Source organism: Bombus vancouverensis, unplaced genomic scaffold (assembly GCF_051014615.1).
Source record: "Bombus vancouverensis nearcticus unplaced genomic scaffold, iyBomVanc1_principal scaffold0030, whole genome shotgun sequence".
In the NCBI taxonomy this organism is placed as follows: domain Eukaryota; kingdom Metazoa; phylum Arthropoda; class Insecta; order Hymenoptera; family Apidae; genus Bombus; species Bombus vancouverensis.
In genome coordinates, this window is record NW_027468921.1 from 107,342 (window position 1) to 134,782 (window position 27,441).

Here is a 27,441-nt window from a genome sequence, read left to right on the forward strand (position 1 = left end):
CTGACTGCATTTGACAGCATTTGACAGCATTTGACAGCATTTGACAGCACCTGACAGTATTTGACAGCATTTGACAGGATTTTACAGGACGCGTGATATAACCTGGAAAAGAAAATTGCGAATCGAAATATTATGATTTACATTTACTTATTTCTATATGAAATAACTTTTTTGTCCAGTTGTAACTCGCGTCTTGCCACACCCTATATATATTTTATATATACATCGGATTTTCCTTTTAAATAAATCATACAACAATAGGGTAGAGGCTGCGAATGTTACGCTATCTGTATATAATGGGAATCATGGGAAGGCGATCTAACTAAGCTATTAGGCGCCGCTACCGATCGTTTTCTATCGGCATCGGCGGTGTGAATTTTGCCGAAGCGCGAAACCAATTGGACGCGATCTCGTTGAGCCAGGCGAAAACAAAATGCGGTACTGTACTTACACGAGACGACGGTAGCTGGCTATTGCAGCCGATGCCAAAGCGAACCGGTTTCCCGATGCTGCTGAAAAATGCTTCTCGACCGGCTATAATAATTTTAATTGACACTCAGACCAGACCGCTGAGTATCCTCGATCGGCATGCATGTACATATAACCTCGTATAGTGTCGTATCCAGCAAATGAAAAATGGGCATTGTTCGTATTTTTATGTAATCTTGGTCGTCTTATCTAGAACGTTTTTATGTTTTTCCACCGCTTTCGATCGCTCGCCGATCAACTATCGTAGAATATATCGTAATACAAGATCGATCGCGAAAGCAACGTATTTGAAATTTACGTTGATTATAATTTTTCTTAAAATGATCTTTAGCTGTGAAAGATAAATCCTATCGAATATGTTACATTTTGGCTCGATCGCGGATAACAGTTTTATCTTTAGCGCTGTACAACGCCGATAATATATTAATTATAAAAATCTTGATTGTAGCAAGTATTTTGAAATTTGTTTGGTATTTCGATTTCGATTTCGATTTCGATTAATCGTCGTCCGTAAGTAAAAGGAGAAATCGGAGAATGCTGAGAATGGGTAAAATAAGAGAAAAGAGGAAAAAGAAGAAACGAGAAAACGAGAAAACGAGAAAACGAGAAAAAGGTATATGCGATTAAGGTTAGAAGGCGCGTTCATAAGCGCGCAGCCATGGAAAATATTCCTGTGAAGTTGTTACGTAGGAACGTATGCGCGTTCAACGAGATATTAAGCGTGTACGTATGTATATGCAGTTAGGCCTACTCGAGCTGACTGGCCCGGGTGAAAGGAAAACCCGCGCCTACCTTGCAAGTGAAGCACAGAGAGGGGGCAGAGAGATTCCACGTCGAATCTAGTACTTTTTGTACTTACGTGGAACGCGATTGCAAGGAAAGCTTCTATGAAATACCTTAGTATGCTCATTGTGTAACGTACAGTCTTTGTAAACGTGCAATTATCGCACGTTATCGTTCGGTAGAAGCAGCAAGACAATCGATCGTATGAAATTTTTCGACTCGCTCGCATGTTTCTCCTTGCTCGCAGCTTTAGCGTGTACTTTCTAAGTTGAGTAAAAGTGTTTCTTCTATCGTATTTAATTCTTCTATCGTATTCATTATTAAATAATTCGATTGTTAAAACGTCTGCTATAATTTTAAATATAAATGTTAGTTTCTCACTAAACTATCGACTCAAATATCGACTAGGCTATAAATTTATAAAATGTTGTTTCCTAGCAACCGAGTCTAGCGATTCTCTCGTAGTAAGTCTCTCGGTAACTTTACCATACAATCTGATAAAGTAACTTTAATTTAGATACGCCGATATTTTGTTATTTTGACGTAACAGAAAAATACGTAGGTGAATTAGAAAAAGGATTACATAGGATTACAAAGGATTGCATTGTGCGATACCGTTTGTACCGACATTTGCTTAAAGAAGCATACGTTTCGAATACGTCAATTCTTTTTACTTTGACATGGCAGAAAAAAATATGTGAAAAAAGTTATATGCGTTCTGTGTACGTAATTTTTGTATTAATTTTTTTATTCATTTTTGTATTCATTTTTGTTCACGGGACGAACGCATTCGTTCGTTTTATATAAATTTGAGTTTGACAGTTTGTCTGATTTATGCACTTCGTAACTCGTTGCGCACGTATATCCTTCTTTGATGTCCGTTTAGAGAGGGAGATATTACGTCGCCGATACGCATTTCCGCGAAACATGGCGTTTTTTTTGGTAATTAAAATTTGTCTCTTGGACCCAACCAATTAATCCGATAGTTTTTAACGATTATAAGAGAATCAATGTTAATAATAAGTTGCATTTGTTGCAAATGTTAATAATAAGTAACGTAGCATTTACGAAAGAAGACGCGTTTCAGTCGCTCGAACGTAAATTAACTTTTGTTCGCGCCAGCGTCGATTAAGAGAAGAGGTACGGGAGGAGGTTGTAACCCTTTTTTCTTTACCTTTTTTTTAAATTTACCCTTTAAAAAGATACATTTGAGGGAAAACTAAACTAAACATTTTTGTTTATATTTCAAAGACCATTTAAAGAATGTTTCTACGAAGGAGGCCTGCGGAAGCTTTAGTCCGACACTGTCTTTGCGTCATTCTGTAAGTTATGAAAATCATTCTGCAGCGTAACGTTAAAACGACGCGAAACGTTAACGATAATCTCTAACGAAAAGTCTGGACGTGGAACGAACGGTGGATGTGCTCAACGATAACGTCTTACTTGGCCCGCGTATTATCAGCATTGACAAGACTAATGTAATAGGAAAACAAACGTGGCTCGTCGTACTTGCTTCTTTCATGGTCATTCTGAATCTTAATCGGGGCCTACGGTATATACATATGTACGACCCGCTCGAAATAGAGCCGGCGTCGTGTACTCTTAAGGTCATCGATCCCTCTTCCGCGTCACCTGCCATCCTCGTATCTTTTATCTAGGCATGAACCTAACATCGATCGATAAGCAAATCGAAAATACCGTAATTATGCGATTTCCTAACTTTTCCCAATTTCCACTTTTTATATTTTCAAATTCGATTTTATGGCGAACGAAGCGTTGTATGAAAAGAAATTCTCTTTTGTATTATCGATTTATTCCCTTTTATTATCGTTTCTATTCGTTCATCGCGAATCATACAGACCCTTGTCGATCGTGCGACATACGATTACATAATCGTGCCGATTAGGGGCAAAATTTTGTTTGCCCTGTAATCGAAAATCGATTCTCGGATATAAAAACACCGATGAATTTTTCAAATTAGCGACAGAAAGTATAGCCAGAAGCTTACTTTTTTTCCAAAGCTTTATTCTATTACCAAATGGACAAGTGAATCGGCAGAGTTCGAGAAACTAACGTACTTTTTAATACACGTTTATAATTCGCATAAAGAGAACGGAGTAGGTACCTGTGGAATACTGATAATCGATACACTCGATCGATAACGAATCTTTGTATATTTACAACCGTAGATGAAATATGAACGTCGTAATTACGCTATAGGACGATTCAGCAACGTTATTCGTTCCACTTGAACGTATTAAAGTTACTTTTTTTTACTAAAGCTTTTACTATCGTTTACTTACTATCGTCCAGTTATAAATAACGTTAAATTCAAAATTCAAGGATTTTATGGTATATCGAAGTATATAGTTATATATAAAAATAATAATAACAAGTATACAAAAATAATTTTATTTCCTTTTGTTAATTATCATATAGGAAAATTTGCATCGTTTGTATGTCTATACACTGTACACTGTACACTGTACACATAAAATACATGTACATATACGGATGGTTTTTGAAGAATGCGTAACTATACGAAACATTTTTCAAGGATCATTTTTCCAGTAGAATGGTAAATTGTGCGATACTGTGCAACGTAACGATAACTTGTATCAAGGATTTATAAATAATTGCGTACGGAAAATCAATCTGCAAGTGAAATAGTAGTACTGTTAATAATATTATACCGCTTTTACCGTATAAAATATTCGATTAGAACGAGGCGGCTGGCTAAGGACGCGATCATGCCGCTCTCTGAGCGGCGGACGCTGAGCGGCGAACGCTAAGCGGCAAAATTGGCATGTGAAACGGTGGCGTTGACTGTATCGTCGCTCCTTCTGCTGCTTACCGTTTACCTCTCTGTATGATCACGGTGTTGGCGGTTCTGCAGTTGGCATCTTTTTCCGCCAAACGTTCGTAAGGCCGAATTTTCATAACCGTCCATTTCCGTGAACAGCGATCCTCGTTTACGGCTTTAGCGACCCAAAATACCCCCGAAAAGACACATCCGAATGAAAAATTGTCCATTCCGTGAGAGAATAATAATTCTTCGTCGCCAAATTAAAACATGTACGCAGATAATCGGACTAAGGTAAAAAAACGACGTGTTTTAACCACTTGACTAATTAACTGCCATTCTTATATCTTGATATATATATATCGATATTTACGAATCGAAACTATACGATATCCGATACCATATCGATAATATGCGTAATACGTATGATATATCTGATAAAATATATACCCGTTCTCGTTGGTTCGTTGCGTTTTATTATACAAAGTCTTCGCTATATTCTTCTATATCGCTATATTCGCTTCGCTAATAAAAGAAAAATTTATATTAGAAGAAAAATATATGAACATTGTATGTAGAGTGTTGGGACAAAGAACAAGTTTCGAAGTCTGCGGATAGAAGCGAAACGGAGAACTTGGAAAATAGGCTGGAAAATGAGAGAGAGAGAGAGAGAGAGAGAGAGAGAGAGTGACAGGAACGAGAACGTTTTCTCAAGTTCTCGATAAAGGTAAAACGTTATGAGACTGCGTTCGTCCAAATATACGAAAAAAAGTGCAATCCTGGTGCATCGTGGTGGATGGCGTGGTTAAAGTAGGGAGAAAAGACCTTGAGTCGCGTCACGTGACCACGAAGCTGCATGGGAGTTGGGTAGGGCGGTTGCAGAGGGCCTTGACCTTACCGTCGGCGTCGCAGCCATAGTTGTAACTACCATCGTCGTGGCCTTTGCGAACATCCGAGAAGAGGCCGATATAGCCGCGTGACGCTTCATTTTCCTACGGTTTAATTCTTCCCGTTCTCCCGCTCGTTGGTTACACCAAAATTTCCACTCTTCCACGATATCCTACCGACTAGTAGTTACCGCTGTACGAAGCAATGTCGTCCGTTCGTCGAACAGATGTTTTTAAAAACTTTACGAGTCACAAGTTAGTAGTATGAAAAATATATACAAGATCGTATACTTGAGATTTCAAGTGTATAATCTAACTTTACGTAACGTAACGTAACGTAACGAAAATAGAATTAAATTTTATGCGAACAAAATTATGTATAAAATTGGTAATTTATATAGAAATAAAATGAAATTTTCCCCCGAGTCGCATAGCTTTATGCGAAATTCAACGCGCGAGCGAAAATTTATTAATTAATTAATAAAAAGCATAGAAAATTAGCTAGAAAATTAGCTAGAAAATTAAATAGAAAAATAGTCGGTCGTAGTATGTTTTACAATGTTTCTTGTCGCTTTCTCGCTTTCTCGCTTCATTTAGCGAATAGTTCTTACGGTATATGATGCATATTACGTTACGAAGGAAAGAAAAGACTTGTATCATGAGTATTTCTGGAATATGTTCAAGGACTGAACGGTAATTGCAAAAGAAATAAGGTAATACGAAATTTATCGGTAATATGAAATTTAGCATATACGCGTAGTTAGGAAAGTTATTTTCTTTTTATCGTACGATTCGGTCCGTCCTATCCGCCACAGTCCGAAAACTATATTTTCTGAAACTGTATTTAAAGATAATATCTTCCGTAGAAAATGACAAAACCGAAACAATGTTTTTTTCTCCTTTCGTATCTGATTAATAAATAATCTCGTATAAAGATATATTATACGTTTTTGTGTGTGTGTGTGCGTGTGTGTGTTTGAACGATATCGCAAATTTCTTCGCATCTTGGATAAATATTTGGTCACTGTGATTTACAATACTCGATTTACAAAGTAACCATGGTAGTTTTTAGTAGGTATTAAGATTAAGCGATTTGGAACGAATTAACGACGAATTGGAGGTAACGTTTAAGCGATAGCGTTTTTCACGAGAAATCAGCGTATTATAAATTTGCGTCTGTTGAAAGACGTAGCAACGTGTTGCCTGGACATACGTAATTAACGGTATTGACGCATCCAGAGTATCACGCGCATCCACGTTCTGTAACGGACAAAGAACGGAATTTCGTATAATAATTTTTGTTTTCCCTTGCTCGGTGCATTATATCGTGTTGCATGATCGCCGAGTTACAAACAAAAGATACGAGTACGAAGCGCGTTTATGTTTCCGCGCGAAGGTCGATCGATGGTTCTGCGGGACCGGAAGTGAACGGGATGAATAATGTACGCGCTCACAAACTCTAAGTCGGACTCTTTGTTAATAAAACGCCTAATATTCACTGGCCGTAAGGCGTTACTCTTTTCGTCGATGAGATCGCAAGAAAGAATGAGTTTCCGTCCCGATGATGCCACAGAGGAAAACCATAATGGGGTGTGTCTAAGGACATGAGGATTCGTCGAGGATAACCTTCGTTTATCAAGTAAGGGAAATTGGCGTTGCTGATAATTGGTCAATCTCCATATCGGTGGTTAGAAAAAAATGCTAGCCGCTCTCGAAGGAAAGTTGCTAGTGGGAGACGCCGCTCGTTGAAAAATATGTCTCCCCTATCTTCCCGTAGTTGGGACAAAGACTGTTTGTCTGTTTGAAGGACTTTAGTTAACTATACCTTAAGATTTATAACGGGCCCTCGAGCTAGCCGAACATGTACTGCGGAGACGCATCGACATCTGGCAATCATCTTACTCGAAGAATAGGGTCTGCGTGTGACGAGCCACGGGACAGAAACCGTTGGAATGTTTACCGTCGCGTGTCGCCACGAATATTTCTTTTAAGGAGAGCTATAGAATTACTCCATACCTTTGTTAGGCAAAGCGTTCATCCCGTGACCGCGGCTACGTTCGGCAACTGACTGTCGCCTCGAGCCCAAGCTCACTATCACCAATCTCGAACAATTACAATCGGATTGAATAACTACAATTGTTCAGTTACAGCTATAGTAGACTCTAGGTTACAATGTTGCGGGATTATCCAAAATTCCAAAGGCTCCGGTGTTCTTTCATCTCCGACATATTTATGTGACACAGGTATATTCGTGTCGATACTTGTCTATTTCTACCGAATATTAATATACATATTTATAAGTACCACGAGTATATTCTCAAATGTACATGTTTCAACTAACTATTAAAAAACTAATTATTATAATCGCGATGTGCGAGAAGACCTATCCTGAACTAATAAATAAAGATTTGAGAAAAATGTTACTACTCACGAGTTTAAAAAATATCCGCGGTCATTATGCTCGCAAAAAGTTCTACGTAATACAACCCCACGCCGATTCGCATCTTTCCATCCTATCACACGATTGAGTGACCGGAGGAACAGAAATGCATGCGACTCACCGTTAGGAGGAACAGAGGAACAGAAGCGTTACGCCATCGAACTGCCGTGCTATCCCAGCAGAACAAAACACGATGAATGACTGCTGATTATTTGGAAAGCTGGAGATAATGAAAAATGCAAGTTTATTGAATTTGTAACTTTGCTAATAATAAAGATTGAAATGCTAATAAACTTCGATAGGTACAAAAACTGAAACTCTGATATGAAAGTTTAAAATCTAGAATAATTTCTGAAATATGTTAGTTATTTGTTTTACACTTCGATATTAAGGCTTTAACTAACACTATTTTTATTTTAATAGAAGAATAACCCGAGAAGATCCTAACCTCCCAAGTTTTTAATCAAATTGTATTCCTTAATTAATAGCGTTCAAAGCAAAATATACAAAGTATACAAAATATACAAAATATACAAAATATACAAAATATACAAAATATACAAAATATACAAAATATACAGAATAGACATAATTAAAGTACGATATGTAAAGATACTTACGTTCTTGGCTTCTGAGCCACTGTTAGAACATTCCCAAAGAAGACGGAAAAGTTGAAGCTGTGATATGTCTACAACAAAACATAAGATATCGTTTATATCGTTAATACATAATGTTACGTCCGGTGACTCTGTACACAAACCAGGCCCCAATCCGCGGGCAACATGACAGCCAGTTGTCTACGCATCGTTACTGCGTACCCTCAATAGTCTTCAGGACCCACCATAAATCTCGGCATTTTCATAGTTCTTTTATTTCAAGTGTTCCTTAAATTTATTGTCTACTACGGAATGATACGGGAAAGTTGGTTTTTCTCACGTTCGGTGTCTCCGGCTAGCAACTTTCTCTCCGGGGCGGTTAGAACATTTCCTTGCCCACCAACCTTTTTCTCATCCAATCAGAAGCAATGACTATTGCCCTCACTTTCCTAGTCAAAACTGTCATCTACAAATCCGATGGTCCCGTGCGCTAGACACACCCATCGCTAGCCTTCCTCCGCCATAGTGTCACGACCGGCATACTTCAAATCCGACGGACTGACGATAGAGATAGAGATAAAGATGTGGCGGCACTCGGCAACAATGTATATCGCTGAAGTGCCTAATGAACCATCAACATCCCAACGGTCCTTCCACCGAAGGTTCTAGAAGAAAGAGCACGTGGCAACGATCGCGGACGCCTAGCAAATGCATGGACGGTAGGGATGTTGAGGGATGACAAAAGAAAGTAATCGAATCCGATTGAAAGTAAAATCGTAAGAGTCAGTCTTAGAAAGTCACGCCTAGAGTTCGGAAGTAGATTGTAAAGTGTATTGATGTTAGAAAAAAAATAAAGTTTTCTTTTTTTTATTTTTTACCTCAAATTCCTTTTTTATTTTGTTATTTTACGTGACAATAGCATCGTCACCGAACTTTACTGATTTTCCATCTTTAGAACAGTCGACATCTCTTGACCGGGTTTCCACCCTTAGATCAGTCACCTACTTCACTTATCTATACGCACCAGCTCAACTATCTTCTCTACAAAATTGTTGGAATAAAGTGCGAATTGTAAACCGTTATCTCAGTGTAATACTTCATATAACCACCTCTATTGTCCTAACCGAAATAGGGAATCGATCATTTCATTTGCGAGAATCATACCACGAATGTTCGTTATTAGAACACGAAACATAGTTAACACACAACGGTCGCGTGTTATAAATATCCGAAAATATTTCCAAGAATTCAAAAGTTCACAACTAAAAGAATGCTTAAAGAATGCTAGAGAAACGCGCGCGAAGTCTTGCTTTGAAGTATTTCAGTCTATTTGCGCGCCACCTCTATGAAAAAGACACAAGTTACAAAGTTGCAATATATGACGGAAACTATAGCAAATTCACGTAATATAGAAAAATAATTTGAATTCGATATACCAATACCTAGTGTGTTACAATACCTATCGATATAGTTAAAGCTATTATTGTTAAGATTTCTATGTTTCAAACTGTCTACACGAAGCTATCGTTAAATTATCAAGGATTCTACATTATGAATTACATTGAAACAATAAAATAATTTGTTACAAGTTCGTTTGAAATAAGAGAATGATTTCATATATTTGAATGAAAAAAAGTGATTTGTTTAATCGTATTTACTTTCATTTTAATATTCCAAATAATTACGAAACGATCTATTATGAAATATGTATCAAGTATATTTTAAAGTAGACATAAATTGTATATCAAATGTTACCCATGCTCGAATAAAAAGGCAATAGAACCGTTCATACACAGCTGTCTTAGTTAAAATAAATTAAACGTTACCAGATTTCCATGAAAATTCATCAGACTGATCGTTGATCGTCGTTGCGTCCATATATTAATATTCCTGTTACTTCTATATTATCCCTGCCATCGATCGATAACCTGCACAAAAACAAACTAGAAATGTATAAAATAATTACATGAAAATACGATTAAACGATCAATAACGATTTTATTACGAAAGCTTACGATACAAGCTACCAGTAACAGTATCATTTTGTAAATAGACGATTAAAGAGAGATACAAACAAAAAATTTCAGAAAACCACCTAATTTCATTATCTGAATGTTCGACAAATCGTTAAATAAACGTGGATTGATTAAACGATATTAATAACGAGATATAAACGATAGTAAAAAATATAGTAATGACAGTAATGAAGAAGTGACGCCGCTAATAGGTTAGAATAGGTTACAAACCTGACGCAACGTGATCCATGTTATCGATAGAAAAGAAGACGACTGAATGGACTCGTCGCACCTTAGTTTCGCTGAGCAGCTTCCAAAGTGGCGTGGTGGGAAGGATGACGGAGATACAAGCAGATACGGAAAGTCAAACGATCTACACAAAACGATCTTACACGAATCTTTCCAAATTTCAAACAAAGGATACATCGCGCAATATCTATATCTCACACAATGATTACATCGATCTTTATAAACATCGTACGATAATTCGTAGCCCCACTGGTTTGCATTCGGCATCAAAGACACATTTGTCTAACCTGGGACGAGAGAAAGAAAATGAAGCTACTGACGCTGTATGTGCCCCTAAAAGTAGGCAGAAGCCAAAGAGAATCTGCAATCAATCGGAAAATCAAATAAAAATCACGGCACGAACGAACGAGTTTGCGATCTTTCGGAAAAATCAATGGACGCGTGTTTCGGCAGAAAAAGAGAATAGAATTTTAATTTTCCTTGCAAGATGGATAAGTATCATTGTACACGATGAGCTCACAATGCTCTTAACATAGACTAATCTATCTTACGAATAATTAAGGCTAAAACGCACGCATTCCACGGTGTCTCACGGCGTATGTATTGAAATTTATCAATTAGAATAGGTACAGCATGTGGTTCCAAATAATTATACATGAACATTGAACTTATCGTCGAAGAAACGAAACCATGCGACTTACCAATGGTAGCACGCATCAATGGATGATGAAAACTGGTTGGCTTTGATCTAAATTGCACTTGCTCCCTTGATTCCATGAATACATTCTATGAATAAATTGATATAAATGAATAGAGTAATTATCATAAATTAATAGTTTAACTGTAGGTAAGGAATTAATTAGGAGAGATAAATGATTTTCGATATCTTACGATTGGTATAAAAGAAACTAGAATGCTTTTGCAAAAATATCTTAACCGCAGAGAGAATTGTTTTATCAAATGGCCGTCATTGAACGCTTGGATCGATTGATTAGGACGGAGTATTTAACGCCACCCTTCGGTGCAAACAATAACTGTGTACGCCGAAGGTAAAGAATAATGAACTAAACCACCGAGCTTACTCAATGAATAAACCAAACTATCGTTCATCATTCATCTAAAGTAGTAAGTAATAATAATATACATAGTATCTGATTATTAATATATACGTATTGTTATTGGCAACGAAAATGTTTAAAAAAATAGCAACTTGCAAATCAAGTATGCATACATATATCTAATATTTTTATATTCCAGATTAAACAAATTATACCCTGAAGCGCAATCTTATTTCGATCTTATCTCCAATTATTCTCCGATATTAATTGGCTAATTAATACATAGAACTATATTCGCAAAAACAACACCATAATACCTGCTATTGCAGTAACAAGTACAGTATCAATTAACTAGAGTAAGGGAAAAAATGAAAGAAATAGGCAGAAGAAAATATCCGTATTATTCGTTATCATAACTCGTTTGAAGCAGTCGACTAAAGTGGAAAATTGTTCGAAAATAATTTATTTGATCTTATAACTTAAAGTTAGTTTGTTTCTATGTTATATTAAAAATAAACATAATAAAACAGTTAAAATGTTGGTTTCAAGCTCGTTCGGCTTATTGGGCTTATTAATAATAAAATAAGCAATATCGAATATTTATAACATTGTATATTTTGCCGAATATAATTAAAAAGATGTAATCTAGATAGAAAATTATTTCATCTAATAATTTGTATACTTTGGATAATTTCGATATTTTTGCATATTATATAAGTTCTATGGATCGCTTCGCTTTTAGATCTGTCGTAAGTGCAGAAGAATCTCGCGCTACAATGCCTTAAGAATTATACTATGCGAATTATATTATTGACAAAGTAAATAGATGTTTTTAAAAATGTTATTTCCACATAGCGTAGCATAGCATAGCATAGCATAGCATAGCATAGCATAGCGTAGCGTAGCATAGCGTAGCATAGCGTAGCATAGCATAGCATAGCATAGCATAGCATAGCATAGCATAGCATAGCATAGCATAGTATAGTAATAGCGGTATAATTTTTAAGCAACTTTTTTAATTCAATCTATATGTAATGCTGGAAAAATGTGCAAAGCGCAGAATTCGAGGAGGATAAAAAGTTTGGCCGATATAAAACGCGAGGGAGAGAGCGCGTTGCGGTGCGGCGTCGCCGCGTCGCCGCGCCGTCACGTAGGTCGGTTGGTAGGGTAGAAGGAGACAGGCGTATGCATAGAGAGAGCACGCACGTACAGGTCGCGAACAGAAAAGGAACGAAGCCACCGCGGTAAGACAGAAAGCGTACGAGATAGATCTCTTTGGAGAGGGGCGGAGGGCGTCAGAGGAGGGTCGCGAAAGAGAGCCAATGAGCTCGACGACGTGGCGCCAGTCGTCGAGTCGCCGTGTTAGTAAGAGTACTTGCTCTCTGATCGTGACTCGCTGCATCCTCGTTCGGAAAGGGTCGTGTCCTGACTCTGTCAGTAGGGGTTGGAGACCCGTGACAAATTCTTCGATTTTTCATCCATCCGATACTCGATCGATTCGTCACAATTTATCGATTTCGTGCTTACCGACGCGGTAACGTCACTGCTACCGTGTGTTATCGTTTCACTCGCGTTTTCTATCCGCGCCTTTTCGTTTTTCTTTTTCCCATCGATACGATACGTAGGCTGAATCGACGACGGCCGAGATCAAGGTCGTCCGGACACGAACTCGACGACAGTGGCTATGTGCAGCTATTACGCTCGAACGAACCGTTGATCGTCGATGATCGACCGTGAGAATCATCGATAATGAAACTGTTTGGTGGCTATGTGACGGGTATGAGGCTGTAAGAAAGCCTTTCCATTGGAAGATAATGTGAGATCGATTCGTTTTAGAGTCGTTCGACGATCAAATAATGGTGACGGTGGTCGCAATGGGACGAAAAGGGCATCGTAAAATAGGTATTGAAAACGATTGCCCGAAGATCTTGGCACTTTTCGCAGTGTGAACGAAACTGCATAGAACGTTACGAAATTCGTAAACGAAAGATTTGAATTTTTGTGTATTTAACCAACGAGTATATGCCCGTTTGATACTTTGAAGATTTTTTTTACGAGAAAGGGGAGAAAAAACGAAGGGATCGACGCTTTGTTGTTGCAAGACGATCGATATTTTTGCGAATTATACGGTGTCATTTGAAATAGTTGGGAAATTAATAACGAAAAGTGAAAATTATTGATATCGATATCGTGAATACCGAAGTAATATCGTTCCTTAAAACGTTCTTTCTTCGTTCGTTCTTAAAACACGCGCACGTCTCTATCGTCGATAACGATCGATAAATAAAATTAATCGAATTGAAAATGAAATTTTTTACAGTCAAGCGAACGCTCGATCCCGCGTTGAGAAAAATCGTAGGGTTGAAGAAGTGGAAAGGCAGAAATTATATTAACCGATTCAGCATCGAATATCTTTTAGACTGTGAGAAAAAGATCTCTCTTGTCAATTATCGATAATAGAATTACATTTTTTTTTATCTCTCTTACTTTCCTACATCGAATAATCGGACGCATTTTTTTTGTGGAGGTGGAGGAGGAGGAGGAGGGCGCTTACAATCCAGGCGCGATAACCGAGCTTCAACGTGCCAAAGCTGAGTGAAAGGGAGAGAGAGAGAGAGAGAGGAAGTGAAGTCTGATTATTAAAATCAACCTATCGACTGCCGCTTCGTTCAACGTGAAAGATCTGGTTAAGCAAAAAGTGAGAGGAGAGCAAAGGCAAAGGGACTCGGTCAGTGTCGTCGGTACTCTTTTCCATTATGTAGCCACGATCTTCAAAAGGGTTAGAGACCTGCGGAACAGGGAAACTCGGTCAATGATATCGATGTCCGCGCGCGTCCGGCAGCCAGCATGTTTAAAAAAGGTGGTTTGTCGATGGTAATAAATCACGCAACTTGGCACCAATGCTACGAACCTCGAAGCTTTCAACGGATAACTAGCGATGGTATCAAGTTCGTTATATACTCGGAGATCTCTGTTTAAGGCTGTAGTTTAGACTGTTATCCAGATTTCTTGTTACATTTGCTACTTTTGCTACTACTTTGCTACTTTTGTTCGGAATTGTCGCATCTTTCGCCCTCGAGCGATTTTCGAGCTACGTATATACAAAATTCAGCATCTACGTATAAATCGGAATGAAATGTAAAACTCGCTAACGCTCGCTTTGTAGCGTTCGAATTCGTTTTTGGAAAATAAATTTCTCGCTGTCGTATGAAAATACATACGACTAAACGAGTAAAGATACGAAACTTTGTATATTCGAGCGCAATTAAATAGTAATAAAATAGTAAATGCTGTAATACTTAGAAGGGCGTACAAATACTTTTCGTAGCCGTTGCAACAGTTGGTGGCTACAGTTACGCTGGCCAAGTATTGGAATTCGTTGTAGCTCTTAATGAGGATGAACCGAGAAATTATTATAATTATGCGAACGGAATACTGGCCGTGGTAAGGTGTTGACAGAGTAATTCCGACTCTGTTTCTGGAAATACGGATTCGAGGCGAGGGAATTCGAATCTGGTTATCGATCGACCTTCTCTTTCTTTCTAATTAAATAATGAAATTTCGGAAACGATCCTCGAATCGGATCGATTCGACATCTCTGAACAATGTATTCGTTTATCCGTTTGCCCTCTGCTCGATATTTTGTACGCTCTTACAAAAAGTATTTACATTCTACGACATCGATACGAAGATAATATCTTGACTGGCTGATTTTAGTAAACGAGACGAAGCAAAGAAGAAACTAGAATTCAGAAATTAACAAACGTTCTTTTTCCTTTGCAAATGGTAAATCTACGATCTTCTTAGCGTAAATCGGTGGTTAAGTTGGTATTGTTCGTCGTTGAACATAGTAATCGTTTGTAACGTATCTAATACAGCGATCGATTTGAAAGAGGCAAAGAACGTAACAGAGCTACGGGGGAAGCTACGGTATCGACGTATTATCGGAAGGTTGCAGTGTGCAAAGTTTTCGCACACGACGAAAGTGTACGACGTGCTTTCTACGATTTTCTGTCGTTGCTGTGGCTTTGGTAGGAAAATGACGCTGTACACGTTAATATCTCGCGTATAATAAGACGGACGTTTTTTACCGGATCGGATTAAAGGTGAACATTTCGAGTAGAAGAAAAGTGCTGTTTCGAGCAATTACGAGATCGTGGAAACGGAAACGGAAACTGTGCATCGGTAAAGATGGCGGGAAAACTATTTAAAGGGGGAAATTAAAGAGGAAAGAGAAGAGAGAGTGGAAAGATGTTGTGCTTGGACATAAAGCTGGTGTCTCGTTTGCGAGGAGTCTCGTTGACGAGCGGCTCGTCGACGAACGTGTCGGCAGTCTCGTTGTCGGTGAGCTCGACCTCGTCGACGACCGTCGGCATAGAGAAGAAGAATTTCTCGAGCAAGCGAAGCAAAGGGGGAAGGGAGAGTTGCGCTGGAAATGGGAATTCGGTGACGGAAAGCGACAGCGACGAAGAGACGTTGCCTGCTTCTCGGACGATCCAGAGGAACAGGTCGAGATCGGTTTGCGTGCCTACCTTGTCGTCTGCTGCTCGTTGCGCGCATCTTCACCGACGATCCAGCCATCATGCGTACGTTTCTTTAAACATGGTCTATTATCGTTGTGTCGGAAAACGGCTGAGCGATATGCGAGTTTGCGATACGATATAGCAGTTATAACGCGTGTCGTATAGTAACGCGCGCTATTTTATATATTCGATATATTGGCTCCGCTCTTGGCCACTTCCTCGCATGTTTTGTTTGTATTTGTTTTAGGGTGTAAACCTCTGATTACTGCTTTGTAGCTTTTGTCAGATTTGGGTTGGTAAGTATGATACCCAGCGTTTCTTTCCTTTAGCGCTTTTGTCACTTTCCTATAGGTTTCTGGGGTATTAGTTTGTACTTTTACTTGATCCAGTTTGATCTGTTTAATGGTGTAGTTTTCTTTTCCTGCCGTGCTGTTTAGCAGGTCAATGAGGGGGTCTATTATTTTAGCGTCTATGTAGATTGGTGGTGGCTTGGGGGTGTGTTCTTGGTTTTTCTGTAGGGCCTGTGTCCATTTCTTCTGTCAGCGAGCTGAAGGAGTTTTGTGTAGGAATTTATTGTAGCCATTGTTGTTTTTCTGTTTCTGTAGTCCTCCTATCGTTTGTGTTTGTATTTTTTTTTTTTTTTTGCTGGGAGTTACAGTCTTCCAGCTTTCGTTATGTTGTGGTAGATCCTTGTTGATGTTGTTCTTTTCGTCGTCTTTTTGTATTATTTCCATCTCTATTTCGTTTGTATTTGAGCAGTTCTGTACTTAACTTGTTGGTTTATTTGGGCTCTGTTGGTCTACTGCCCTGTTTATAGCGTATGTTTCTCCTTTGTTTAGTATTCTTATTGTTGGCATCTTTTGGGTGTTTTCCATCATCGATTGGTTCGGTCCCTTTTCTTTCACTCTTGTCGCGCTTACGGAGGCACTAGTTTTTACGTCTGCATAACTCGACTGCTCGGGCAGAACTGATAGCAATTGAACTGACTGACTTTCCGCTCTCATGCAATTACGGAGGAAAGCTCGGTGTGGGTGTGGTTTTTTGAACGGAGAGACCGGATTCGTTGCCCACACTTTTCGTTAGTAAGGTGAGGGCGACGATCTGCGATGTCCATTGGTTCTAGTCAATGTTAATGAGAGATAAGAGGGAAAGGAACCCCCCTACCAATGTTGCTAGTTGGTGACATTGTTTAAGCGAAAACCCGGATTTTCTGTCAGGCGAATAACCGCATTTTTTGTTAGGTCACTACCCGCTTTCTCCGTAATTTTTAAGAGCACATAATAAACCCAAGAACTTTTCTAAATACCAGCCATAAACTGAACAACTTCTAGAATTTGAAAATCCTCCAGGACAAACAGATTAACTGAAAAACATGTGTTGAAACAATGAAGTTAGAAGTTAAAGGATTGTGGTGGGTCCTTAGATTTATTGAGGGCCTGAATGACGGTACGTGGACCGTTGGCTGTTCAGCAGCGAGGGATGGAGTGCAGATGTTTTACGCGACATAACACCAGGTATTGATAATACTATCGACCGTATGCGATCAATATTCAAGAATTTAAGTACAATATTGACGAAAATTTATATATGTCGGAGATGAAAGAACACCGGAGCCTTTGGAATTTTGGATAATCCCGCAACATTGTAACCTAGAGTCTACTATAGCTGTAACTGAACAATTGTAGTTATTCAATCCGATTGTAATTGTTCGAGATTGGTGATAGTGAGCTTGGGCTCGAGGCGACAGTCAGTTGCCGAACGTAGCCGCGGTCACGGGATGAACGCTTTGCCTAACAAAGGTATGGAGTAATTCTATAGCTCTCCTTAAAAGAAATATTCGTGGCGACACGCGACGGTAAACATTCCAACGGTTTCTGTCCCGTGGCTCGTCACACGCAGACCCTATTCTTCGAGTAAGATGATTGCCAGATGTCGATGCGTCTCCGCAGTACATGTTCGGCTAGCTCGAGGGCCCGTTATAAATCTTAAGGTATAGTTAACTAAAGTCCTTCAAACAGACAAACAGTCTTTGTCCCAACTACGGGAAGATAGGGGAGACATATTTTTCAACGAGCGGCGTCTCCCACTAGCAACTTTCCTTCGAGAGCGGCTAGCATTTTTTTCTAACCACCGATATGGAGATTGACCAATTATCAGCAACGCCAATTTCCCTTACTTGATAAACGAAGGTTATCCTCGACGAATCCTCATGTCCTTAGACACACCCCATTATGGTTTTCCTCTGTGGCATCATCGGGACGGAAACTCATTCTTTCTTGCGATCTCATCGACGAAAAGAGTAACGCCTTACGGCCAGTGAATATTAGGCGTTTTATTAACAAAGAGTCCGACTTAGAGTTTGTGAGCGCGTACATTATTCATCCCGTTCACTTCCGGTCCCGCAGAACCATCGATCGACCTTCGCGCGGAAACATAAACGCGCTTCGTACTCGTATCTTTTGTTTGTAACTCGGCGATCATGCAACACGATATAATGCACCGAGCAAGGGAAAACAAAAATTATTATACGAAATTCCGTTCTTTGTCCGTTACAGAACGTGGATGCGCGTGATACTCTGGATGCGTCAATACCGTTAATTACGTATGTCCAGGCAACACGTTGCTACGTCTTTCAACAGACGCAAATTTATAATACGCTGATTTCTCGTGAAAAACGCTATCGCTTAAACGTTACCTCCAATTCGTCGTTAATTCGTTCCAAATCGCTTAATCTTAATACCTACTAAAAACTACCATGGTTACTTTGTAAATCGAGTATTGTAAATCACAGTGACCAAATATTTATCCAAGATGCGAAGAAATTTGCGATATCGTTCAAACACACACACGCACACACACACACAAAAACGTATAATATATCTTTATACGAGATTATTTATTAATCAGATACGAAAGGAGAAAAAAACATTGTTTCGGTTTTGTCATTTTCTACGGAAGATATTATCTTTAAATACAGTTTCAGAAAATATAGTTTTCGGACTGTGGCGGATAGGACGGACCGAATCGTACGATAAAAAGAAAATAACTTTCCTAACTACGCGTATATGCTAAATTTCATATTACCGATAAATTTCGTATTACCTTATTTCTTTTGCAATTACCGTTCAGTCCTTGAACATATTCCAGAAATACTCATGATACAAGTCTTTTCTTTCCTTCGTAACGTAATATGCATCATATACCGTAAGAACTATTCGCTAAATGAAGCGAGAAAGCGAGAAAGCGACAAGAAACATTGTAAAACATACTACGACCGACTATTTTTCTATTTAATTTTCTAGCTAATTTTCTAGCTAATTTTCTATGCTTTTTATTAATTAATTAATAAATTTTCGCTCGCGCGTTGAATTTCGCATAAAGCTATGCGACTCGGGGGAAAATTTCATTTTATTTCTATATAAATTACCAATTTTATACATAATTTTGTTCGCATAAAATTTAATTCTATTTTCGTTACGTTACGTTACGTTACGTAAAGTTAGATTATACACTTGAAATCTCAAGTATACGATCTTGTATATATTTTTCATACTACTAACTTGTGACTCGTAAAGTTTTTAAAAACATCTGTTCGACGAACGGACGACATTGCTTCGTACAGCGGTAACTACTAGTCGGTAGGATATCGTGGAAGAGTGGAAATTTTGGTGTAACCAACGAGCGGGAGAACGGGAAGAATTAAACCGTAGGAAAATGAAGCGTCACGCGGCTATATCGGCCTCTTCTCGGATGTTCGCAAAGGCCACGACGATGGTAGTTACAACTATGGCTGCGACGCCGACGGTAAGGTCAAGGCCCTCTGCAACCGCCCTACCCAACTCCCATGCAGCTTCGTGGTCACGTGACGCGACTCAAGGTCTTTTCTCCCTACTTTAACCACGCCATCCACCACGATGCACCAGGATTGCACTTTTTTTCGTATATTTGGACGAACGCAGTCTCATAACGTTTTACCTTTATCGAGAACTTGAGAAAACGTTCTCGTTCCTGTCACTCTCTCTCTCTCTCTCTCTCTCTCTCTCTCTCTATTTTCCAGCCTATTTTCCAAGTTCTCCGTTTCGCTTCTATCCGCAGACTTCGAAACTTGTTCTTTGTCCCAACACTCTACATACAATGTTCATATATTTTTCTTCTAATATAAATTTTTCTTTTATTAGCGAAGCGAATATAGCGATATAGAAGAATATAGCGAAGACTTTGTATAATAAAACGCAACGAACCAACGAGAACGGGTATATATTTTATCAGATATATCATACGTATTACGCATATTATCGATATGGTATCGGATATCGTATAGTTTCGATTCGTAAATATCGATATATATATATCAAGATATAAGAATGGCAGTTAATTAGTCAAGTGGTTAAAACACGTCGTTTTTTTACCTTAGTCCGATTATCTGCGTACATGTTTTAATTTGGCGACGAAGAATTATTATTCTCTCACGGAATGGACAATTTTTCATTCGGATGTGTCTTTTCGGGGGTATTTTGGGTCGCTAAAGCCGTAAACGAGGATCGCTGTTCACGGAAATGGACGGTTATGAAAATTCGGCCTTACGAACGTTTGGCGGAAAAAGATGCCAACTGCAGAACCGCCAACACCGTGATCATACAGAGAGGTAAACGGTAAGCAGCAGAAGGAGCGACGATACAGTCAACGCCACCGTTTCACATGCCAATTTTGCCGCTTAGCGTTCGCCGCTCAGCGTCCGCCGCTCAGAGAGCGGCATGATCGCGTCCTTAGCCAGCCGCCTCGTTCTAATCGAATATTTTATACGGTAAAAGCGGTATAATATTATTAACAGTACTACTATTTCACTTGCAGATTGATTTTCCGTACGCAATTATTTATAAATCCTTGATACAAGTTATCGTTACGTTGCACAGTATCGCACAATTTACCATTCTACTGGAAAAATGATCCTTGAAAAATGTTTCGTATAGTTACGCATTCTTCAAAAACCATCCGTATATGTACATGTATTTTATGTGTACAGTGTACAGTGTACAGTGTATAGACATACAAACGATGCAAATTTTCCTATATGATAATTAACAAAAGGAAATAAAATTATTTTTGTATACTTGTTATTATTATTTTTATATATAACTATATACTTCGATATACCATAAAATCCTTGAATTTTGAATTTAACGTTATTTATAACTGGACGATAGTAAGTAAACGATAGTAAAAGCTTTAGTAAAAAAAAGTAACTTTAATACGTTCAAGTGGAACGAATAACGTTGCTGAATCGTCCTATAGCGTAATTACGACGTTCATATTTCATCTACGGTTGTAAATATACAAAGATTCGTTATCGATCGAGTGTATCGATTATCAGTATTCCACAGGTACCTACTCCGTTCTCTTTATGCGAATTATAAACGTGTATTAAAAAGTACGTTAGTTTCTCGAACTCTGCCGATTCACTTGTCCATTTGGTAATAGAATAAAGCTTTGGAAAAAAAGTAAGCTTCTGGCTATACTTTCTGTCGCTAATTTGAAAAATTCATCGGTGTTTTTATATCCGAGAATCGATTTTCGATTACAGGGCAAACAAAATTTTGCCCCTAATCGGCACGATTATGTAATCGTATGTCGCACGATCGACAAGGGTCTGTATGATTCGCGATGAACGAATAGAAACGATAATAAAAGGGAATAAATCGATAATACAAAAGAGAATTTCTTTTCATACAACGCTTCGTTCGCCATAAAATCGAATTTGAAAATATAAAAAGTGGAAATTGGGAAAAGTTAGGAAATCGCATAATTACGGTATTTTCGATTTGCTTATCGATCGATGTTAGGTTCATGCCTAGATAAAAGATACGAGGATGGCAGGTGACGCGGAAGAGGGATCGATGACCTTAAGAGTACACGACGCCGGCTCTATTTCGAGCGGGTCGTACATATGTATATACCGTAGGCCCCGATTAAGATTCAGAATGACCATGAAAGAAGCAAGTACGACGAGCCACGTTTGTTTTCCTATTACATTAGTCTTGTCAATGCTGATAATACGCGGGCCAAGTAAGACGTTATCGTTGAGCACATCCACCGTTCGTTCCACGTCCAGACTTTTCGTTAGAGATTATCGTTAACGTTTCGCGTCGTTTTAACGTTACGCTGCAGAATGATTTTCATAACTTACAGAATGACGCAAAGACAGTGTCGGACTAAAGCTTCCGCAGGCCTCCTTCGTAGAAACATTCTTTAAATGGTCTTTGAAATATAAACAAAAATGTTTAGTTTAGTTTTCCCTCAAATGTATCTTTTTAAAGGGTAAATTTAAAAAAAAGGTAAAGAAAAAAGGGTTACAACCTCCTCCCGTACCTCTTCTCTTAATCGACGCTGGCGCGAACAAAAGTTAATTTACGTTCGAGCGACTGAAACGCGTCTTCTTTCGTAAATGCTACGTTACTTATTATTAACATTTGCAACAAATGCAACTTATTATTAACATTGATTCTCTTATAATCGTTAAAAACTATCGGATTAATTGGTTGGGTCCAAGAGACAAATTTTAATTACCAAAAAAAACGCCATGTTTCGCGGAAATGCGTATCGGCGACGTAATATCTCCCTCTCTAAACGGACATCAAAGAAGGATATACGTGCGCAACGAGTTACGAAGTGCATAAATCAGACAAACTGTCAAACTCAAATTTATATAAAACGAACGAATGCGTTCGTCCCGTGAACAAAAATGAATACAAAAATGAATAAAAAAATTAATACAAAAATTACGTACACAGAACGCATATAACTTTTTTCACATATTTTTTTCTGCCATGTCAAAGTAAAAAGAATTGACGTATTCGAAACGTATGCTTCTTTAAGCAAATGTCGGTACAAACGGTATCGCACAATGCAATCCTTTGTAATCCTATGTAATCCTTTTTCTAATTCACCTACGTATTTTTCTGTTACGTCAAAATAACAAAATATCGGCGTATCTAAATTAAAGTTACTTTATCAGATTGTATGGTAAAGTTACCGAGAGACTTACTACGAGAGAATCGCTAGACTCGGTTGCTAGGAAACAACATTTTATAAATTTATAGCCTAGTCGATATTTGAGTCGATAGTTTAGTGAGAAACTAACATTTATATTTAAAATTATAGCAGACGTTTTAACAATCGAATTATTTAATAATGAATACGATAGAAGAATTAAATACGATAGAAGAAACACTTTTACTCAACTTAGAAAGTACACGCTAAAGCTGCGAGCAAGGAGAAACATGCGAGCGAGTCGAAAAATTTCATACGATCGATTGTCTTGCTGCTTCTACCGAACGATAACGTGCGATAATTGCACGTTTACAAAGACTGTACGTTACACAATGAGCATACTAAGGTATTTCATAGAAGCTTTCCTTGCAATCGCGTTCCACGTAAGTACAAAAAGTACTAGATTCGACGTGGAATCTCTCTGCCCCCTCTCTGTGCTTCACTTGCAAGGTAGGCGCGGGTTTTCCTTTCACCCGGGCCAGTCAGCTCGAGTAGGCCTAACTGCATATACATACGTACACGCTTAATATCTCGTTGAACGCGCATACGTTCCTACGTAACAACTTCACAGGAATATTTTCCATGGCTGCGCGCTTATGAACGCGCCTTCTAACCTTAATCGCATATACCTTTTTCTCGTTTTCTCGTTTTCTCGTTTTCTCGTTTCTTCTTTTTCCTCTTTTCTCTTATTTTACCCATTCTCAGCATTCTCCGATTTCTCCTTTTACTTACGGACGACGATTAATCGAAATCGAAATCGAAATCGAAATACCAAACAAATTTCAAAATACTTGCTACAATCAAGATTTTTATAATTAATATATTATCGGCGTTGTACAGCGCTAAAGATAAAACTGTTATCCGCGATCGAGCCAAAATGTAACATATTCGATAGGATTTATCTTTCACAGCTAAAGATCATTTTAAGAAAAATTATAATCAACGTGAATTTCAAATACGTTGCTTTCGCGATCGATCTTGTATTACGATATATTCTACGATAGTTGATCGGCGAGCGATCGAAAGCGGTGGAAAAACATAAAAACGTTCTAGATAAGACGACCAAGATTACATAAAAATACGAACAATGCCCATTTTTCATTTGCTGGATACGACACTATACGAGGTTATATGTACATGCATGCCGATCGAGGATACTCAGCGGTCTGGTCTGAGTGTCAATTAAAATTATTATAGCCGGTCGAGAAGCATTTTTCAGCAGCATCGGGAAACCGGTTCGCTTTGGCATCGGCTGCAATAGCCAGCTACCGTCGTCTCGTGTAAGTACAGTACCGCATTTTGTTTTCGCCTGGCTCAACGAGATCGCGTCCAATTGGTTTCGCGCTTCGGCAAAATTCACACCGCCGATGCCGATAGAAAACGATCGGTAGCGGCGCCTAATAGCTTAGTTAGATCGCCTTCCCATGATTCCCATTATATACAGATAGCGTAACATTCGCAGCCTCTACCCTATTGTTGTATGATTTATTTAAAAGGAAAATCCGATGTATATATAAAATATATATAGGGTGTGGCAAGACGCGAGTTACAACTGGACAAAAAAGTTATTTCATATAGAAATAAGTAAATGTAAATCATAATATTTCGATTCGCAATTTTCTTTTCCAGGTTATATCACGCGTCCTGTAAAATCCTGTCAAATGCTGTCAAATACTGTCAGGTGCTGTCAAATGCTGTCAAATGCTGTCAAATGCTGTCAAATGCAGTCAGATGCTGTCAAATGCAGTCAGATGTTGTAAAATGCTGTCAAATGCTGTCAAATGCTGTCAAATGCTGTCAAATGCTGTCAAATGTTGTCAAATGCTGTCAAATGTTGGCAAATCCTGTCAAATGTTGTCAAATGTTGTCAAATGTTGTCAAATGCTGGCAAATCCTGTCAAATGTTGGCAAATCCTGTCAAATGTTGGCAAATCCTGTCAAATGTTGTCAAATGCTGTCAAATGCTGTCAAATGCTGTCAAATGCTGTTAAATGCTGTCAAATGTTGTCAAATGCTGTCAAATGTTGGCAAATCCTGTCAAATGTTGTCAAATGTTGTCAAATGTTGGCAAATCCTGTCAAATGTTGTCAAATGCTGTCAAATGCTGTCAAATGCTGTGAAATGATGTCAAATGCTGTCAAATGTTGTCAAATGTTGTCAAATGCTGTCAAATGTTGGCAAATCCTGTCAAATGTTGTCAAATGCTGTCAAATGCTGTCAAATGCTGTCAAATCCTGTCCAATCCTGTCAAGTCCTGTCAACCTAACCCCAAAATAAATAAAAACTAATTATAACGTCGCGTATCTTACGTTTCTACTGGAACGTAAAGGAATGTTGCGTTTCTGCGTTACTTTCCCCTCGACTTGTCCACATCACCGCCTAATTGCATTTACAGTCGCGTATCTGCTGAATCAAAAATACAGATTTATTATCCTGCATATTTCCAAACGCATCGTTCATCGTCATATAGATGAGATCGAAGAATTGTCCTCCAGAACCCCTTGGGGTTAGGTTGATTAATTTAAAAAATCATTCAGGCTAATTTATTTTCACCAAAAACATTTAAATGCTAATAGCAAATTGGCAATGGGAAACAAACAGATTTAAAAGGGATTCGTATTAACGATCATCGTGTGCAACCGAAGCACGTTCGTATTTAACGCTTCTCTGTTGGCAATATTTATAATACACGGGGCGGTACGTTTACAATCGTCGTAAGTCGATTGGATAAGAAAGTAGATGAGCGGAGGAATAAGTGTAGCTAGCAATAAGTACGCGGCATGCTCGAAGAACTTACTTTGTGAAAACAAATAGGAGGAAGAAAAGAGGAAGATTGCCGTCGAGTAGCAACAAATGATCGAGGTGCGGTCGGGCCAGTAAGTACGTCGGGAAAGGTTCATCAATATTCATAAGTCTCACTAGGCCTATCCACGTCTCAAGGATCCAGGGAGTTTCCAGTACACGCTCCTTCTCCCTATCTCTATTTTTCTCTTTTTCTCTTTTCATGTACGTGTCGTGTGCGACTACGTATACCCGACGAAAGCCATTCGCGCGACACGGATTTGTCTTCGTAATGCGCACATTGCACGTATGCGCGCATACCTATTCCCACTGCATAAACTGCATTCTATATCGACATTGTCATATCGCGTTACCGTTTTCATATCCCTGTGTGCGTCGGGGCAAACATATATTTGGATGTCTCCTTCTACCTCAATACTCCTTCTACCTCTGATAAAATCGCAAAATAAACAAAGACAAATACTCTGAAATATCAGCTGTGCTATATATTTGAATCTAAAGTATTTCACGCTTTCTCATCGTTCAAGTTAGCTGTATCTGGAATTACGTCGTTTTCACAAAAATATCTAATACCGTTTAAACAAACAGGACCAAGATTAATTAAGAAATATTCGTTTCGATATTATATAGTATGTATATATTCTATATGTAAATAATATTCAGTTTTAATAAGAAAATTTTGCAAAACAACCTGTACATTTCGATATTATAATAACGAACTTTAATCATTTTTATTACGTTTTATTACGTTTTATTACGTTGACCAAACGGTAACGGCATTTGCAAATTTTTCTTCCAACTAGATTTCCAACTAGAAGGAAATTATTCAAATAATTAACTTTAAAACGTATGCATGCATGCGCAGAGACTAGATAATATGTAATATCGGTATTGTCAACAACTATTTTTCAGCCAAACAAAAGATATCAACTTTTCCATAATAATTTCAATATATTGACTCTTTATATTTGGATAATACGAATATAGATGTCTTTGTTTCTTATTTTTCTTTGTATTTCTATTGCTTTTTAAAACCAAACAAGTTATATCAGAAATCATTATTTACGAATTAGTTGTATTTAAATGTGCGTTGATAGGTGCGTTTAGAATGTATAATGGATAAGCTGTGTATCACAATAAGAGTCGAGTTGTTTTAAAAGTTTAACATATTCTTAATAACCTTAATTGTACAAGATGGCTTATAAACATTGACTTAATCTAAAATAAATATTTGACAATTTAATTTTTCTTCGAAATTCCATTCATTTACCACTTAATAATTATTTCAACATTTAATTTTACATTTTAACATTTAATCTCTTTATAACAAAATGTTTGCTCACTCCTTTTTGATACTCGCCGAAAATACCTACCAAATTTTATCCAATCCTACGTTACGTTATAATTTTAAAAAACATTCTCTGTTAATGCCAATTTCTCTTTAACATAGTCTTTATAACATTTACTTAGTTCGTTCGTTTACTTGTACGTGCATACATACGCGCATACGTATGTAGATCATATGTATTTGTACATATAGTCATGACAGTCCGTGTATGCGTACGCGTATTCGTATACGTATTGCACGTGTAATGTATACACATGTACAGTATATAGTTTGCGGTCGTGATAAGATCGAGAAGGAACTTGCGCAATCTCGAGTTGCGATTACCACTGTCGTGGACAGACCCGTCGCCGCCACTGTCGATAGATTTTACCTGTATCTTGTATTTTCTATTCTATTAACGG

The 27,441-nt window shown here is 38.2% G+C and overlaps 1 protein-coding gene and 2 long non-coding RNA genes across 10 annotated transcripts; 1 reads left to right on the plus strand and 2 right to left on the minus strand.

Annotated features, from left to right (window-relative positions):
• On the minus strand, nt 1-15,936 carry LOC143304313 (uncharacterized). Of its 6 annotated transcripts, XM_076626771.1 has the most exons (8): nt 15,853-15,936; nt 10,964-11,048; nt 10,472-10,623; nt 10,245-10,386; nt 9,825-9,926; nt 8,023-8,090; nt 7,524-7,622; nt 1-102 (listed from the first exon to the last, which is right to left on the minus strand). In XM_076626771.1, exons 5-7 carry the CDS (start codon nt 9,843-9,845, stop codon nt 7,526-7,528), a joined length of 186 nt encoding a protein of 61 aa, XP_076482886.1. In that variant the 5' UTR covers nt 9,846-9,926; nt 10,245-10,386; nt 10,472-10,623; nt 10,964-11,048; nt 15,853-15,936; the 3' UTR covers nt 1-102; nt 7,524-7,525. The 6 variants fall into 6 exon arrangements, 4 of the variants coding, with proteins under 4 accessions (XP_076482886.1, XP_076482884.1, XP_076482883.1 ...); XR_013061035.1 differs by lacking the exon at nt 10,472-10,623; XM_076626769.1 differs by lacking the exon at nt 9,825-9,926 and having other exon boundaries at nt 10,495-10,623.
• Nucleotides 2,039-4,700, minus strand: LOC143304334 (uncharacterized). The gene is made up of 2 exons (XR_013061050.1): nt 4,127-4,700; nt 2,039-3,927 (listed from the first exon to the last, which is right to left on the minus strand). It is a non-coding gene; the product is annotated as an uncharacterized LOC143304334 (long non-coding RNA).
• LOC143304314 (uncharacterized) lies at nt 12,645-22,583 on the plus strand. Of its 3 annotated transcripts, XR_013061039.1 has the most exons (3): nt 12,645-13,222; nt 13,848-20,495; nt 20,695-22,583. It is a non-coding gene; the product is annotated as an uncharacterized LOC143304314 (long non-coding RNA). The 3 variants fall into 3 exon arrangements; XR_013061037.1 differs by having other exon boundaries at nt 13,848-22,583; XR_013061038.1 differs by having other exon boundaries at nt 13,854-22,583.
• The last annotated feature ends 4,858 nt before the right edge of the window (nt 22,584-27,441 follow it).

Excerpts from the sequence above, each read along its gene's own strand:
- LOC143304313 (XM_076626768.1), bottom strand. The coding sequence starts at position 10,439 with ATGTATCCTTTGTTTGAAATTTGGAAAGATTCGTGTAAGATCGTTTTG. Across the intron at positions 8,091-10,244 it reads CATGGATCACGTTGCGTCAG|ACATATCACAGCTTCAACTT; the intron begins GTTTGTAACCTA and ends GTTTTGTTGTAG. Across the intron at positions 7,623-8,022 it reads GTGGCTCAGAAGCCAAGAAC|CTTTCCAAATAATCAGCAGT; the intron begins GTAAGTATCTTT and ends CATTATCTCCAG.